Source organism: Pseudorca crassidens, chromosome 17, assembly GCF_039906515.1.
Source record: "Pseudorca crassidens isolate mPseCra1 chromosome 17, mPseCra1.hap1, whole genome shotgun sequence".
Classification (NCBI taxonomy): Eukaryota; Metazoa; Chordata; class Mammalia; order Artiodactyla; family Delphinidae; genus Pseudorca; species Pseudorca crassidens.
This window is the reverse complement of record NC_090312.1, coordinates 57,908,320-57,927,396: the sequence shown is the minus strand read 5'-3', so window position 1 is coordinate 57,927,396 and position 19,077 is coordinate 57,908,320. Positions and strand designations below refer to the sequence as shown.

At 34.2% G+C, this 19,077-nt stretch overlaps 1 protein-coding gene across 5 annotated transcripts in view; it reads left to right on the top strand.

Moving 5' to 3' along the window:
• Positions 1–19,077, top strand: part of RALYL (RALY RNA binding protein like) — an 822,874-nt gene that overhangs the window by 696,661 nt on the left and 107,136 nt on the right. For all 5 annotated transcript variants that reach the window (XM_067711969.1, XM_067711970.1, XM_067711968.1 and 2 more), the window contains one exon: positions 10,596–10,643. In XM_067711969.1, coding sequence (XP_067568070.1) covers positions 10,596–10,643 — 48 coding nt within the window. The remainder of the gene's footprint in view (positions 1–10,595; positions 10,644–19,077) is intronic.

Below are 19,077 nucleotides of genomic sequence, written 5' to 3'. Positions count from 1 at the left end.
TGGAAGAGCCAGGTTCAGGACATTAGACCACCAGAGACCTCCCAGCCCCACATAATATCAATCAGCAAGAGCTCCCCCAGAGATCTCTGTCTCAAGGCTAAGACACACCTCCACTCAACAATCAGCAAACTCCAGTGCTGGTCGCCCCATGCCAAACAACTAGCAAGACAGGAACACATCCCCATCCATTAGCAGAGAGGCTGCCTAAAGTCATAGTAAGTTCACAGATACCCCAAAACACACAAGCAGATGGGGTCCTACCCACCAGAAAGACAAGATCCAGCCTCATTCACCAGAACACAGGCACCAGTCCCCTCCACAAGGAAGCCAACACAACCCACTGAAACAACTTTACCTACTGGGGGCAGACACCAAAAACAATGGGAATTATGAACCTGAAGCCTGTGAAAAGGAGACCCCAAACACAGTAAGTTAAGCAAAATGAGAAAACAGAAACACACAGCAGATGGAAGAACAAGGAAAAACTCACCAGACCAAACACATGAAGAGGAAATAAGCAGTCTTCCTGAAAAAGAATTCAGAGTAATGATAGTAAAGATGATGCAAAATCTTGGAAATAGAATGGAGAAAATACAAGAAATGTTTAAGAAGGAGCTAGAAAACCTAAAGAGCAAACAAACAATGATGAACAATGAAATAAATGAAATTAAAAATTGTCCACAAGAAATAGCTGAGGTAGAAGAACGGATAAGTGACTTGGAAGATAAAATAGGGGAAATAGGGGTGGGATAGGGAGGGTGGGAGGGAAGGAGATGCAAGAGGAGAGAGATATGGGAACATATGTATATGTATAACTGATTCACTTTGTTATAAAGCAGAAATTAAAACACCATTGTAAAGCAATTATACCCCAATAAAGATGTTAAAAAAATAGGGGGAATAACTACTGAAGAGCAGAATAAATAAAAAAGAATGAAAAGAATTGAGGACAGTCTCAGAGACCTCTGGGACAACATTAAATACACAAACATTCGAATTATCAGGGACCCAGAAGAAGAAGAGAAAATAAAAGGGACTGAGAAAATATTTGAAGAGATGATAATTGAAAACTTCCCTAACATGAGAAATGAAATAGTCAGTCAAGTCCAGGAAGCACAGAGAGTCTGATACAGGATAAATCCAAGGAGAAACATGCCAAGACAAATATTAATCAAACTATGAAAGATTAAATACAAAAGAAAAAATATTAAAAACAGCAAGGGAAAAGCAACAAATAACATACAAGGGAATCCCCATAAGGTTAACAGCTGATCTTTCAGCAGAAACTCTGCAAGTCAGAAGGGAGTGGCAGGACATATTTAAAGTGATGAAGGGGGAAAAACTACAACCAAGATTACTTTAACCAGCAAGGATCTCATTCACATTCAAAAGAGAAATTAAAACCTTTACAGACAAGCAAGAGCTAAGAGAATTCAGCACCCCCAAACCAGCTTTACAACAAATGCTAAGGAACTCCTCTAGGCCGGAAACACAAGAGAAGGAAAAGAACTACAATAACAAACATAAAACAATTAAGAAAGTGATAATAGGAACATACATATTGATGATTACCTTAAACATAAATGGATTAAATGTTCCAACCAAAAGACACAGACAGGCTGAGTGGATACAAAAACAAACCCGTATATATGCTGTCTACAGGAGACCCACTTCAGACATAGGGAAACATACAGACTGAAAATGAGGGAATAGAAAAAGATATTCCATGCAAATGGAAATTAAAAGAAAGCTGGAGTAGGAATTATCATAACAGACAAAATAGACTTTAAAATAAAGACAAGAGACAATGAAGGACACTACATCATGATCGAGGCATCAATCCAAGAAGAAGAAATAACAATTGTAAATATTTATGCACCCAACATAGGAGTACCTCAATACATTAGGAAAATGCTAACAGCCATAAGAGGAGAAATCAACAGTAACACAGTAATAGTAGGGGACTTTAAAACCTCATTTTCAACAGTCGATAAATCATCTGAAATAAAAATAAATAAGGAAACACAAGCTTTAAATGATGCATTAAACAAAATGGACTTAATTGATATTTATAGGACATTCCATCCAAAAACAACAGAATACACTTTCTTCTCAAGAGCTCATGGAACATTCTCTAGGATAGATCATATCTTGGGTCAAAATGAAGCTCTGGTAAATATAAGAAAATTGAAATAGTATCAAGACTCTTTTCTGACCACAACACTATGAGAATACATAACAATTACAGGAAAAAAACTGTAAAAAAAATAGATACACATGGAGGCTAAACAACACACTACTAAATAACCAAGAGATCTCTGAAGAAATCAGAGGAAATCAAAAAATACCTAGAAACAAATGACAATGAAAACACAATGACCCAAAACTATGGGATGCAGCAAAAGCAGTTTTAAGAGGGAAGTTTATAGGAATACTACCCTACCTCAATTAAAAAGAAAAATCTCAAACAAACAACCTAACCTTACACATAAAGAAATTAGAGAAAGAAAAACAAACCCCAAATTCAACAGTAGGAAAGAAATCATAAAGATCAGATCAGAAATAAATGAAAAGGAAATGAAGGAAGTGATAGAAAGATCAATAAAATTAAAGCTGGTTCTTTGAGAAGATAAAAAAAAAATGATAAAGCATTAGCCAGACTCATCGAGAAAAAAAGGGAGAAGATTCAAATCAACAGAATTAGAAATGAAAAAGGAGAAGTAACAACTGACACTGCAGAAATATTAAGGATCATCAGAGATTACTACAAGCAACTCTATGCCAATAAAATGGACAACCTGGAAGAAATGGACAAATTCTTAGAAAATCACAGCCTTCTGAGACTGAACCAGGAAGAAATAGAGAATTTAAACAGGCCAATCACAAGCACTGAAATGGAAACTGTGATTAAAAGTCTTCAAAGAACCCAAAGCCCAGGACCAGATGCATTTACAGGTGAATTCCATCAAACATTTACAGAAAACGTAACACCTATCCTTCTTAAACTCTTCCATAATATAGCACCCACATATTTTGGAACACTCCCAAACTCATTCTATGAGGCCATCATCACCCTGTTACCAAAACCAGACAAAGATGTCACACAAAAAATAAAACTGCAGGCCAATATCACTGATGAACATAGATGAAAAATCCTCAAAAAAAATACTAGCAAACAGAATCCAACAGCACATTAAAAGGATCATACAACATGATCAAGTGGGGTTTATCCCAGGAATGCAAGGATTCTTCAATATATGCAAATCAATCAATGTGATACACCATATTAACAAACTGATGGAGAAAAACCATATGATCATCTCAATCGATGGAGAGAAAGCTTTTGACAAATTTCAACACCCATTTATTATAAAAACCATCCAGAAATAAGACAGGAAAGGAACTTACCTCAACATAATAAAGGCCATATATGACAAACCACAGCCAACATCATTCTCAATGTTGAAAAACTGAAACCATTTCCACTAAGGTCAGGAATAAGACAAGGTTGCCACTCTCACCACTATTATTCAACATCATTTTCAAAGTTTTAGCCACAGCAATCAGAAAACAAAAGGAAATAAAAGGAATCCAAACTGGAAAAGAAGAAGTAAAACTGTCACTGTTCACAGATGACAAGATACTATACATAGAGAATCCTAAAGATGCTACCAGAGTACTACTAGAGCTAATCAATGAATTTGGTAAAGTAGCAGGACACAAAATTAATGCACAGAAATCTCTTGCATTCCTATACACTAATGATGAAAAATCTGAAAAAGAAATTAAGGAAACACTTCAATTTACCATTGCAACAACAACAAAAAATACCTAGGAGTAAACCTACCTAGAGATATAAAAGACCTGTATGCAGAAAACTCTAAGACACTGATGAAGGAAATTAAAGATGATACCAACAGATGGAGAGATATACCATGTTCTTGGATTGGAAGAATCAACATTGTGAAAATGAGAAAACTACCCAAAGCAATCTACAGATTCAATGCAATCCCTATCAAACTACCACTGGCATTTTTCACAGAATGAGAACAAAAAAAAAATCACAATTTGTGGAAACACAAAAGACCCCGAATAGCCAAAGCAATCTTGAGAAAGAAAAACGGAGCTGGAGGAATCAGGCTCCCTGACTTCAGACTACACTACAAAGCCACAGTAATCAAGACAGTATGGTACTGGCACAAAAACAGAAATATAGATCAATTGAAACAGATAGAAAACCCAGAGATAAACCCATGCACATATGGTCATCTTATTTTTGTTAAAGGAGGCAAGAGTGTACAATGGAGAAAAGACAGCCTCTTCAATAAGTCGTCCTGGGAAAACTGGACAGCTACATGGAAAAGAATGAAATTAGAACACTCCCAAACACCATATACAAAAATAAGCTCAAAATAGATTAAAGACCTAAATGTAAGGCCAGACACTGTAATACTCTTAGAGGAAAACATAGGCAGAACACTCTATGACATAAATCACAGCAAGATCCTTTCTGGACTACCTCCTAGAGAAATGGAAATAAAAACAAAAATAAACAAATGGGACCTAATGAAACTTAAAAGCTTTTGCACAACAAAGGAAACCATAAACAAGATGAAAAGACAACCCTCACACTGGAGAATATATTTGCAAATGAAGCAACTGACAAAGGATTAGACTCCAAAATATACAAGCAGCTTACGCAGCTCAATATCAAAAAAACAAACAGCCCATTCCAAAAATTGGCAGATCTAGACATTTCTCCAAAGAAGGTATACAGATTGCCAACAAACACATGAAAGGATGTTCAGCATCACTAATCATTAGAGAAATGTAAATCAAAACTAAAATGAGGTATCACCTCACACCAGTAAGAATGGGTATCATCGAAAAATCTACAAACAGTAAATGCTGGAGAAGGTATGGAGAAAAGGGAACCCTCTTGCACTGTTAGTGGGAATGTAAATTGATAAAGCCACTGTGGACAACTGTATGGATTTTCCTTAAAAAACTAAAAATAGAACTACCATATGACCCAGCAATCCCACTACTGGGCATATACCCTGAGAAAACCATAATTCAAAAAGAATCATGTACCACAATATTCATTGCAGATCTATTCACAATTGCCAGGACATAGAAGCAACTTAAGTGTCCATCAACAGATGAATGGATAAAGAAGATGTGACACATATATACAATGCAATATTACTCACCCATAAGAAGAAATGAAATTGAGTTATTTGTAGTGAGGTGGATGGACCTAGAGTCTGTCATACAGAGTGAAGTAAGTCCGTAAGAGAAAAACAAATACCATATGCTAACACATATATATGGAATCTACAAAAAATAATGGTTCCAAAGAACATAGGGGCAGGACAGGAGTAAAGACACAGATGTAGAGAATGGGCCTGAGGACACGGGGAGAGGGAAGTGTAAGTAGTGACACAGTGAGAGAGTAGATTTGACATATATACCCTACCAAATGTAAAATTGATAGGTAGTGGGAAGCAGCTGCATAGCACAGGGAGACCAGCTCAGTGATTTGTGATCACCTAGAGGGGTGGGATAGGGAGGGTGAAGGGAGACGCAAGAGGGAGGGCATATGGGGATATATGTATACGTATAGCTGATTCACTTTGTTATACAGAAACTAACACAAAAATGTAAAGCAATTATACTCCAATAAAGATGTTAAAAAAAAAGAGTGTGAATGTGCAGCTCTACACAATCACTTTACCACTTCCTATTTCCCATTAAAGTTTGAAGGAATCTGAGCAAATAGAATATAGATACATTGTAAAGTAGAATAAAAGTTGTAAATGTGTTCAAGATTTAAAATTTCAAATATAAACTCTTTGTGTTAAACATTCAAAACTAGTGTTTCAGTTTTCTAAAAAGTCAATTACTTGCCCTTTAGCACTGACCATGCCCCCAAAGGGCAAAAAGACACTTACAGGAATTAGCTTCCTCCTGGACAATGCCTTAAACATCTAATTTATTATCATTTTTATTTCAATGGCCTAAGAACCAGATTGTCACAGAAAACTACCACAGAGAAAGTTGCAAAAGTTCCTCCTTTAAAAGCCAAAATATATTAACTCATGAGCATAACAGCACCACTCTTGGTTTATAGCGGGGAATGGGGATCTTTTTTAATGTGAAAGACAAGTTTTTCCTACCAATACAATTCAGGATACATAAAATACCTTGTAATGCTGAATATGACTCCTGGAAATGCCATTTTTTGACATCTAACTTCAAATAGAGATTGACACAGAAAGAAAAAAGAAGAGATTTTTAAGAGAGAGAGAGAATCTGCAGGAGGAAAAAAAAAAGACAAAAAAAAAAAAAAAAGAACTGAGGGCGGGAAAGATACTGAGGAAAGCACAGCAGGCATGAATCAGACTTGTCCCGTGGTGACTCATCTCCTTGAATCTCTTCCTCTTCCCTGGAAATCCAGCTTGATTTTACAGCTTATGACCTGAGCCAACTACAGCCATGGCATTTCTGCTAAAATCCAAACCATTAAGACAAAAGCAGCCTTGCCAAGATTATACAGATTTGTTTGTGCATTTTATTTCAGTTTTAACTTGACAAGTAAAATTGAGTTTATGATGGCAGAAAGTGGGACTTGGAGATCAATTTAGGATGCTTAGCTATAACTTGTTCTTGTAAATATGCCTTAGCAGTCAGGTTGAACAAAAAATAAGCAGATTGGACAAGATAAGTTAAGCATAGACTGAGAAAAATAAAAATATATTTTTTTTCTCATGCACTTTTCAATTTCCAGAAGGCTGGTAAATTATTGAAGTATTTCTTAAAGGTATAAGACGTGAGTAGAATCATCACTGTCATCCACATTAATAATAGTTCATATTTTCTTCTTGCTATTAAACTCCACTCTCTGAAGTTATAAAGTATTTTAAAAGAGTTTCAGAAAAAAAGGTAAAACACTTTAGCCACTATTCTCTCTCTATCTGGTCACATCTGAAAATACTGAGAATTAGCACTGTGTGGAAATTACTGTCCTATCAAGCAATAGCTATTTAATGCATCTAAAATGTCTATCACCATGTCTGATGCTTAGGTTAATATCAAATTAATGTATTAGAATCAGTAACTTCTCAACATTATTTAATTATTATCATTATTATGACTGTTATTATTTAATTTCTAAGATAATTCCCAGGTCCTTAAGAAAGACAAGGCAAGAGGCTGGGAGAATATTTACATGTCAAAATGTCAGAGAATTTATCAATACAATTACAAGTTTTCTGAAGTAAATGCTTAAGCAAAGAGAGGTCAGAGGACTATATTCAGGAAGAAATCTATAGTTTAGTCAAGCTGGGCAGGATATTAAGGCCATCTTGATCACCGCTAGACTGTGAGATTGAACAAAGACAGAATAATTTCTCTTCTAAATGCAAGTGCCTCTTACAGTTCCTGACATATAGGTTCTTACTCAAGTTTTGGCAAATGAGCATATGAATGACTATGCTGTACTAGAATACTTATCTGTGTTATTTAGGATATTTAATATATCTAGACCTCAGTGTCCTGTAAAATTAGGATAACACTCTACATCTTATAGACTACTGTTAAGGTTAAATCAGATTATGTATGGAAAAGCATCAAGAATAATGTTTCAATAACTAGAATGTTTCCTTCCCCAGGCATCATGTTTCATAAACAAAGTCTCAACAAAATTCTTAAAATGATATATTGTTTTGATTATCTTTTTTTTCTTTGCTTTGGTTGTTGGAAACTTCATTTGTGTTATCCAAATATGAATATTATTATACGTACATTTGTATTCAACAAACATATTCTTTTTCCCCCCAGCTTTATTGAGGTATAATTGACATATTGTGTAAGCATAAGGTATACAAGATATTAATTTGACACACTTATATATTGCAAAATGATTACCACCATAGAGTTAGTTAACATGTCCGTCATACCACAAAATGATCGTTTCTTAAGTATCCGTCATCAAATGAATGGATAAAGATGTGGTATGTATATTCAATGAAATATTATTCAGCCATGAGAAAGAAGGAAATCTTGCCATCTGTGAAAACATGATAGACCTTGAGGGCATTATGCTAAGTGAATTACGTCAGAGAAAGACAAATCCTGCATGGTATCACTTATATGTGGAATCTGAAAAGCAAAACCCATAGAAACAGTAAAATGGTAGTTGGCTGGAGCTGGAGTTGAAAGAAATGGGGCTGGTCAAAGTGTACGAACTTTCAGTTGTAAGATAAATAAGCTGTGGAGATCTACCAACATGTTCTTAAAAATAATCAGCCATAAGGTACAACAATGATGACTCATGACAAATGTGTATGAAAGTAGCATAACCTTAAACTTGAGACTTCCAAACAAAAGTTTGGATAAAGTGTCATCATATCCCTTATCTGCAGAAGAAACCAAATCACAATGAAAATTATATGTACTGCTATTTCAGGAAACTTTTGAGGTGAAATTTATACCTTGGATTTGGTGCTAGCCAGTAAGTTTTCTTTAAAATCCCTCAACACAACATCATAGTTGAGTCTAACACCGGCAATATCAACTAAAGTATTAAACATTACGACTTAAACAATCTGTGACTGTGGGACAAAAAGGGTTACTTTTGCTCTTACTGCTTCAGCAGTGGTCTCATTTTATTCCTTTGTTTGCAGAGGTAGATATACAGCAGCACTGCTCTGGCTAGACAATGCTTGGTCTTCCATCAGACACTCACATGGAATAGGTCTTCACTTTGCACTTCAGAACTTGAGTTCAAAGTCATTGTGTTCCATTAGACTGGTTGGAGGTGAAACCAACCCTCTCTGATGGGCTATGTATGCTATAGCAGGTTTTCTCCACCCTGCCATATGTAACAAGTGTCAGGACAAATACATACACTTATCCGGAAAACCAGAAATAGCAAGCCCTACTCAATATGTTCTTTCACTTTTCCTAACATAAGAATAGTTAGAAAGTAAAGGACCATTAAGTTGACCATCTGGGGAATATAAAATGACTTGCCTGTTGTACAGTGGTTAAACACAGAATTGCCATATGACCCAGCAATACTCTTTTTAGGCATATACCCAAAGGGGATGAAAGCAGGAACTCTAACAAATGCTTGTGCACCGATGTTCATAGTAGCACTATTCACAACAGCCAAGAGGTGGAAACAACACAGATGTCTATTAATGGATGAATAGGTAAACAAAAAGTATATATATACAATGAAGTATTATTTAGTTATAAAAAAATGGAATTATGATATGTTACAACATCGATAAACCTTGAAATATTATGCTAAGTAAGATAAGCCAAACAAAAAAGGACAAATATTGTATGATTCCACGTATATGAGGTACCTAGAATAGGGAAATTCATAGCAACAGGAGCAGTCACTGGGGCTTGGTGGGCGGGGCCAGGGGAAGGAGGGAATGGAGAAGTATTGTTTAATGGATACAGAGTTTCAGTTTGGGATGATAAAAAATTTTGGAAATGGTTAATGGTGATGTTTGCACAACATTGTGAATGTACTTAATGCCACTGAATTTTGGCATTAAATATTGACTACAGAAAGCTTAGAAAGGTAAATTTTATGTTATATATATATATATATATTACAACAATAACAAATGAATAAACATTTTAAATGATTAGTCCCCTGCAGTAGAGATACTCCATTCATCACGAGATTAAATTTCTTCCAAGCTAGGGAGGGTTGCATGGTGTCATAAAAAATAGCTCCAGACATGGATTCAGAAGTCTTTCTCTGAAGCTTCAGCTCTGTCACTTACTAGTGATAAAAATTTGAGATAGCCCCTTAGGTCCCGTGCACATTAGTTTTTTTCCAGTTATAGTATCCAACAGAGTTGTTGTGAGGACTTAAAATTAAAAGGAAATAATTCATATAAAGTGCTTTGTAAACAACAATTGTACAAGTGGATGGGGGAAATTTTTTTTTACATTCCTTTAAGGAGCTTGTTAATAATCTTATCACTAAAATGTATGTATTAATTCCTATTTAAATGCCCTAAATTATTGTTATTGTTGGTAAGACTCAAAGTGTTTTTTTTTAATTTTTCTCTCTATAAAGTATTGAATCACAAGTTTTTAGAATCAAAAGGAAATGCTGGATTTCTGAGGAAACTACATTTCTATTTACTTTTCTAACAATGAATGCATCATTAAACCCTTTCATTTATGTTATTTCAATACCATTTGTTTAATGTTCATTTAGCCTCAGTATACATACCTTAGGAAAAAAGGATAGCTATATTATATCTTGTCTGGGGTAAAAAAAATGGTCCTACAAGTAGTTCAAGTATTAAAAAATTAATTTTGCTTTCTGCTCTCAGCTTCCATTCCAAACCACTCAATCCATTATCAGTCTTTTCATTGTCAAACATATAATGAGTTTGATACGGCATTATATCCAATTAGACATTATCTTGTAAAGCCCTTTGGATACATAATTACATTGAAAAATAAATATTTAAAAGTAACAAATGTATTGCTATTACATTATAAATTAATACCAAAATTGCTGTTGTCAACAAATAATTTTTTGTTTCCCTCCTTAGTGGTTATGTCTTTGACTATGATTACTACAGAGATGATTTCTACAATAGGTATGTAAATTTCTCATCTTTCTTTCCCTTTGACTTAAATTATGTTTTAACTGTTCTGTACATTTCATTCACAGGTATTATTGATTAATACATTTAAATAATATTTTATAGTAAAAAAAAGTCCCAATAAAATATAAGATAGCCAGATTTTTCTATTTTGATTGTACTTACTGAAATATAGTAGATCTTGGACTTTCAGAATTCAGAGGTGCTTAAGCCTAAAATTTGGTTTCTAATGTTTGGATGATATTCTAAAGATTGAATTAACCCATATTATTTTCCAGATGTGTAGGTGACTTGGAATTCTTCAAGACTGAGAGATTTATAAATTCAGAAAATGAGTACAACCTTCTAAAATACATCTGCTTTCATACAACACATAGATTCAGTAAAAATTAAGGACAATTCTTGCTTTGCATAGCAGTGTGTGACCATAAAAGAAAACCATGCAGAGTGATGTTAATAATCAATGGGGGGAAATAGGATTTTTCCATGACCTTTAACAATTTTTTGTCAAAACATTAAAAACTCTTTTATGTTATAAATATACATATTTACACATGTATACATATATTTAAATTCCCTCTTCATACGTATAGGAAAATACAGTGAAACTAATAGCTATTTAGTACACTAATTTAAAATTTTAACACTGTAATGTAAAAATACTGAGAATTAGTTTGCTTCATTTCTTTGTAAAAAAAGACTTATCGAAAGTAATTTGAACAGCACTTGCCTTCTTCTTTTATTATAATATGGAGAAAGCACCTCTTTTATTCCTTGGTGAATTGTCATACTCCCAAGACTGGATCAGCTTTGACATTTTATTAATGTTGTGAACTACCTCTGAGACTTCCCTCAGTATGTGGTTCTTTTGCCAAGTGTCACTTCCTCTGGGACATCTTTGTCCCCTTCCAGCACATCACAACCACTTTCTCATTTATGTCAATATGTTTTAATTTCAACTTACAATAGCATATTTTAATATAACATCTTTAATTTCTGATATTTTCCTTTTAGATGTAATTTTATGTAAAGGAATGCATTTATCTCTGGCTTAAACCACTATTTTGCTTCATATGTGGGCACTGTGTTTAAGGAAGTCAATTTATGATACCTTGTGGGAATTTTTTTTTTTCAGGTAAACTGTATATCAAATAGCTTTGTGGATTTTGAAGGAATTTTTGGCATTCAGGGCCATTTTTTAGGCTGTGCAAATCAATCCTTAGGGCTTTCTGGGGAGCATACTACTTAAAATTCATATAAACATATCGGATGTAATATATATATTTGGAATAAAAGAATATGTTTTATTTTACTAAGTTCCTCTGCCTCCATCTCTAGAGTCTCTTGAATACAAGAGTGTCCACAGCCCTATAGTCAGCTATTTCTCCTCTAATTCCATTTACATTTAATTTTATTTCCAGTGTTACTTTTCAACTCTTTGCTGCACCAATCCCTTCTTTTGATTATCCATTTTTATAAAATGCCACATGGATTTATCACCAGCAGACAAGGAAACAATACAACTACACATTTGCTATCCTTGTGTGAACTAACAGATGCACAGGGACAAATCACTGACAGACTTTGAAAGAGGTGATGTGATTGGCCACTGATCATCATGAGCATCTGTCATTTACTTATTGATTTGTGGACTGAAAAACTAGCAGCAAAGCTTGGACTTTACGAAATTACTCACAGTTAATATATATGGGGTAACTGAAATTTGTTTTGTGCTGTTGGGGGACTGGTGTTATTTAACTAAGCATTGGTAATTGAGATATTAGAGATATGCAAAACAAGGACTGACTGTGTGTGGATAGATCATTGGACCACACACACACAAAATGAGGTAAATATTGTTTAAGGCTTTAATTGTAAATAAATTCATTCAAACAAACAAACAAAAATTCCAAGGCATAAAAATGCAAACAGAGAAAAACAGAATAGACATTTTAAATAGGGAAGAAACTTCATAATCCCTTGTAAGGGTCTTGCTCTCTCTGCTCCAGCCACGAGGGTCCTTTTTCAGTTCCACAAGAACACGGTGTTCCTTCCTGCCTGGGGACCTTCTTCTGATTGCTCCTTCTCATACCTCACTCCACCGTCAGTTAACTTGACTTCATCCTTCAGATCTCAGCATGAACACCTCTCTCAGACTAAATGAGGTTCCTCTGTTCCCCTCTCAGCACCTGTTACTATTCCTTCACAGCACTGTTCCTGGTTTTTATTGCTATATTTCTCTCTGCAACAACAGTATTTGATTTATGTCCTTCCTTCCTCCAAAAGGGCAGGGAAGATGCTCAGTTTTGTTTATTGTATCCTCAGGGACTATCAAGTCTCACACATAGTGGATACTCAATTTTTGTGATTAATTCATCTCCTTAGATTTAGAGACATTTTGTTTTCTCCAAGGTCACATAGTTAATTAGTGGGAGAACTACAATCATAAACTAGGTCTCCATTTATACTCAACAACCAACTGTGTGGATACGCAAAACAGAAGAGGAGCAATGTCAGTCTATGGTTTTACATAACAGGAAATAAGCTTATCTGCATGGAAATTAGATCCACAACCATACCTTTATCACCACTATGTTCAAACTACTGAGTTAAGCAAATGATTTCTCTAGTCAACCCTTTAGGACCAAACATGAATTTTTAAGGATGGTTTTCTCAAATAATTTTTATAATTTCTATAAAATATAATATTTTATTTTAAATATTAAATAGCTTATAATAACTTGTCCTAATGATGTGAAGATCTGACAGCATTAAAATAATCCCAGTTACTACGAAAGATAACATTTAGATATTCTTTATTTAAAAATTTTAGTTTTTGACAAATGTAAATTTTAGTTTTTGACAAATGTAAAAACATTTTCTGATATGCTTTTATGTTTCAGGATGCAGAACACTGTCTTCATTGCTATGAATAAAGTTTTCAATTAATATACATTGTCTTTTAATCTGTTCATATGAAAATGTTTTTGCATTGTAATCTCTTAAGTATTTTCTATCATGTGATTTCCTTCCACATTGAAAGAATTTCTACCTAAAATGAAGTAGATGGTAGGAGACCCAAGTTCTGGTAATTAACCTGTAACTTTGGGCAACTAGGTAGGTTTTCAGTTTTTCATTTTTAAAATGAAGCCAATATCTGCATTTGCATTTTATCAATAAAAATCATTAGATAGATTAGACAGATGATAGATAGGCAGATAGGCAGATTTTACATGCAAAAGAGCAAGAGCCTTAATCAGCAAATAATTACAGAGCCTGAAGCTTTCAGATGACACTCCACTACACAAAAAAGCTAACTCTGAACAATTTCCAAAATCATTTATTTGTCTTATATAAAATCTGTTTGGTTTATAAGTGTTCAAAGATCAGTATGGGTGTATTGCTAACAGACTCTCTGAGCAGTCTGTGCCCTCATTAGTTTATGTTTCATTTTTTCACTTGGCTAAGAAAGACAGAAGCATCTGCCACTAGTAGAGGTAGTCAGGAGTTCCCTGTGAACATAGATCCCCAGGAAAGGAAAACAGAGTGGAGAGGCTGGAGAAGAGAAATAGCTTACCAAGTCAGTGCTAACAGTTTTATCCACACTAATTCCTCCTTAGGTACTCTCTGCTTGTAGTTATGGTTAATTTCTTTTCTCTTTTTACTAGTGGTGCAAACTTGGGCAACTTATTTAATACCACAAAAACTATTGTCTCATCTATGAAGTGAGCATGAATTTAATGCCTACCTCATAAGATTGTTCTAAGGATTAAATGAAGTAACACATTTTCATGACCTGCATTATGCCTGGTATGTTTTTTGTGCTTAATCCATGTTAGCTACTAGTAACCATTAACGGTAACCATTAACAGTGATGGAGAATATGTTTCTTATACTGTTATTCATGTAGCAGTGTCCCTATGACAGAGCAATACACTGGTTGCTCAGTTGTCCTTCCATAATAGTCCATCGTGACACCTCTGGATCATTCTGTTTGCATTGTTTTCCCTCCTCCTACTTCCCCCCAGAACATTCTAGTTGCAGCTGAACACTCTTATCTGCAGAGAGAGACCATTCAGTTATTTCCATTAACTCCATGCTGCTTGGTTTTCTGTCAGGAAAATGGAAATCATACAGTTATGTTGAACAAGGAGAATTGTTTGTAAAAATTTTCTAACTATGTATTAAGGAACTGAAAAGGCAAAAACAAATAAACAACAACAATAAAACCCACAGTGGTATGATGGAGTTAGCAAACTACAGGAAGCAGCTACCACCTCTAGGGTTGGGGAAACAGAGGAAAAGATGGGATTATCAAATATCACTGTAGAAAAGGGGATTTGCACAACTCACAATGTGAGTAGGAGGTTCTGCTTAGCTGCTGCTGCTGTATCTGAGCCCAGAGGGGGAACCCGTGGGGCTGGAACCCAGACCTCTAAGGGGGCAATACCAACTGGTGCCAGGATCTCTGAGGAAGTGTGAAGACTGTTCTGCAAATGTTGCAAAATTACTCAAACTGGATTCAGTTGCTACTATTGGAATGAATTTTTGCTGCCAGGGTTAAGAAACAAGGCTAGAGTAACGCTGACAAGAAAAGGGACCCAAAACAAAAACAGGAAGCAAAGCAGGAAGGGTCAAGTTCTCTCTTCCTCTTCCAGTCTCCTTCTCAGGTCCTTAATTGGCTGAGCCTAGCAAGGAGCCAGCTGGACCCCACAGAAATGTGGTTTGCAGACTCCCAACCCCAGATGTGACTGAATGTCTCACATAAGCTGAGAGATAATACCTTAATAACTGACATTGATTTACATCCTATTGTTAGCCTATTTCTGCCAGTTTTGGGAATTCTAATGTAATTGGGGATTTTCAACCCTTAAACTGTTTCAGCTTAGAAAACTTCTCTACACAAAGTTCCATCTTAATGTAATTGTTTTGGTACATTTATCCAGCAGTAATTTTTCCAAAAACTAATTTAGTGTCTATCCATGGTTTCAGGGATCATGAAGAGTATCACTAAATAATAGAATTGAGTGGTTATTCTAAACTTTCATTTTTTGTATTACACAAAGAATTGCCCAATAATTTACAGCATTCAGTGACATTGTCTTTTAAAATGTCAAGTGTGACTCTACATGAAAAACATCACATGTTATTAAAATGAAACATAAATATATATACTCTTCCAAGTAAAGTGAAAGGAGGAGTATACCTAAAATTATATTGAACACCCCTGAGGAATGTTTTCAATTTCTGAGATATTAGCAGTTTTAATCTAACCTTTTTTCAATAGTATCAGGAAAGGCACTGAGCCATTTATAACCTCCAGTAATGAATAAACGTGTATTGACAGAGAAAAAGAAATGCCAGAGCTGCTTTTCCATATTTTATATATATATATATATTTTATATATATATATTTATATATTTATATATATATATTTTTATATATATATATTCCATATTTATATATATATATATATATATATATATATATATATATCAGTGATTCAAAATCTGTATTGTTCAGATCTGGATCCATTTTGACCTTGTGTAAATTAACATAAGAGAAGCTACCAGAGTTGAAGTTAATGAAAAAAACTCTGTCAAGTTGCACTTGTCTCAGATCATTGATTATAGAGCACAGTATATATTCATGAATACTGGAAAAACATATTAGCAAGAAGCAACGTCTATTTCACTGTGCAAATTTAAATTACCATCTGATAGAATGGGATTCCACTTAAAACATTTGGAAACCGTAGCATGGCCCAGTTGACAAAGGGTGTGATTTGGAGTTAGAAGCAAGTTTCAGGCCTCGGTGTGCATGTGTTGACTGGTTAAACTTGGGGGAGTCATCTCATCATTTTTTCACAGGTTTCCTTCATGGGCAAAATGGCTTAACAACACACACATTACAGAATTGTAATAATTAAATAGGAGAATCATTTTATTGATTTATAACCTCACCATTGCTATTTAATTACATTCACTTTTTAATTACCCAAAGCTGTATACAAGATATAAAAGATAGAAAAATTGTACAAAATATAAAGATTAAGTTAAGATCAAAATATTGCCAAAAAAAGATCATTGACAATTTCAGAAAGCCCTTTAAAAGCATGTTCAAGAAGCATTTGTACAAGATTGGGGATGGAGCCTGATGTGGGGTGGGTTGTTGGCAGGGGTGGCTTCACTGAAAATCTTGGAAAAGTTTAGGGAGAAAAAACAGAAATGAGAATTACTCATTGGCTGGTCTCAAGTATAGTGTGCCTTTAAAAAGTATTTTCGGATTCAGTTGTAACCAAAAGCTTATTTGAAGTCAAGGTAGAAATTATAAACAGAATTTTGAGTACTTCAAACAGTATAGAAAAGAGATATACTAATAGGCTAGAATCATTCATGTGGATTTCAAATATATCCTTTCTTAAAAATGAATAGGCACCTTAATTTGGTTTTATAGACTATTTTTACCAGAAGTTAAGCATGCTGAAGACAGAAGGGTGCAAGGTTGAATCAAGACAGAGCTGGAAATCTTCTCTGGTCCTAGAGTTAATGATCTTCATTTATCTGCTAAAAGACCCCAGTGAGAACACGGCCCTGAATTTGTTGTCAGAATTTGGCTCTGGGCAGGTCAGTTATTTAACCCTAAGTCTAGACTACATTGTTTGGTTAGCATTTAACCACGTAGGGACTGTAAGTTTGGGTTCATAAATAAAGAAAACGAAAAACTCTTTTTTATGAGGGAAATTTAGAAGAAAACAGGTAATTACTGCTTCTTAAATTACTATTTATCTAAATGAAATTTTAGTGTTCAGTGTAATATGCAAATATTACATTTTCAATTTTTTTTCACAAATTTTAAAATCACATTGGTTGACAGTGAAAAATAGGCATCAAGTCAAAACTCCATCAATCAAGAAATGATTTACTAGTCTGTGGTGTATCTACTTGAGAAAATGCACCACAGCAATTAAAATAAACATTAGGAAGACCATTTAGCAAACTTGAGAAACGTTCTTAATATAAATCAAAGAGAATTAGCCAGGATACATGACTGTACATATATTATGTTTTCAGTTATGTGCAAAATATGGATGCTTGTGGGAAAAAAAATAGAGAATGACAGTAGTTGTTTTAGGGTGAGAGATTGGTAGTTGTTTTCTTTCCATGTATTTTTTCTGAAAATACATGTAAAGGTTGCTTTATTATTGTTGAAGTTTAATAATAATAAACTTTTAGTAAAAACAAGAATTCAAAATTATATTCATTTTATATGTCAGTATAACTTTAAATTGCCTTTGTCCAAAAAGCAACTTATTAAAATAACTAATATCCTTATTCTTTCTAGAGACAAGGTATGTCTATTTTTATCAAGTAAATCAATATTAAAATTGTTTACCAGTTTTTAGCTTTTGCTTGATAATGAAATTATACATGAAATAATGATAATGATATTATTAAAGAAAACAAAATTCCAAACAAGAAATGGGGACATGAAAAGTAGAAATGTTTATTCAATAAAATAGACCCTCAAACGTCCTCAGTTTGTTGCTTTTATTAAAATCTGACTACATTTATGTTATTTACTGATTGAAAGTAGGTCTTTTAAAGTTTTTATTTTAAAATAGACCTTAGGGAAGGGAGAATTATGTGTTTGACTTCATTATAAATCATTAGCTATTTGACCTGTAAACATTATGGGAAAAACAGTATTCTAACAATATTAGGGAAAATGAAGGACCATTACAGAAAAGGAAAGGGAATGTAATTCTGGGAGTGGAAGAACAAAAAACCAAGAGGACGGAAGAAATTTTAAGCTTTTAACTGACCTTGGAGTTTTGGATTCTATTTAATTCTATTGTATGGCAATTTTTGTTGGACTATTTTCTTTGATTTGCTATAGACAGGATTCGGATGAGAAAGACAATGCTTGTGTCTCCTTCACAGGCTGCCTTTCACCTACTTCCTTCTGCATTTAGAAGAGCCCCTACATCTCATCCTGCAATCCCAGAAAGCTGACCCCTTCCTATCCTTATCTTGTTATGTTTTTATGCTTTAGGACAATACCCAGTCTTCCTTCTTTTTATTTCTGGTAAACTCAACTTTGCCCAGTGAAAATTAACAAACATCCCAACTCCATTAAAATTTAAAATTATATTCTCACACGAAATGCCCATTTAGCTTTGTTTGTATATTACAATATCACTTTTTAAAAATTAAGTTCTGATGCCGCATATCTTCCCAACACAGTGACAGAATAAATTGGTAAAACCTGATTCCATGGTGAGAAAGGAGTCATGTTTCTTTGAAGCAACACATCAAAATATTCAGAGAACAAGGGTTACTTCCTATAGGAATTTACAACAAAGAACACAACACACACTGAGCATTTTACTAAAATGTACATCCTATACTAAAAGTATGTCACAAG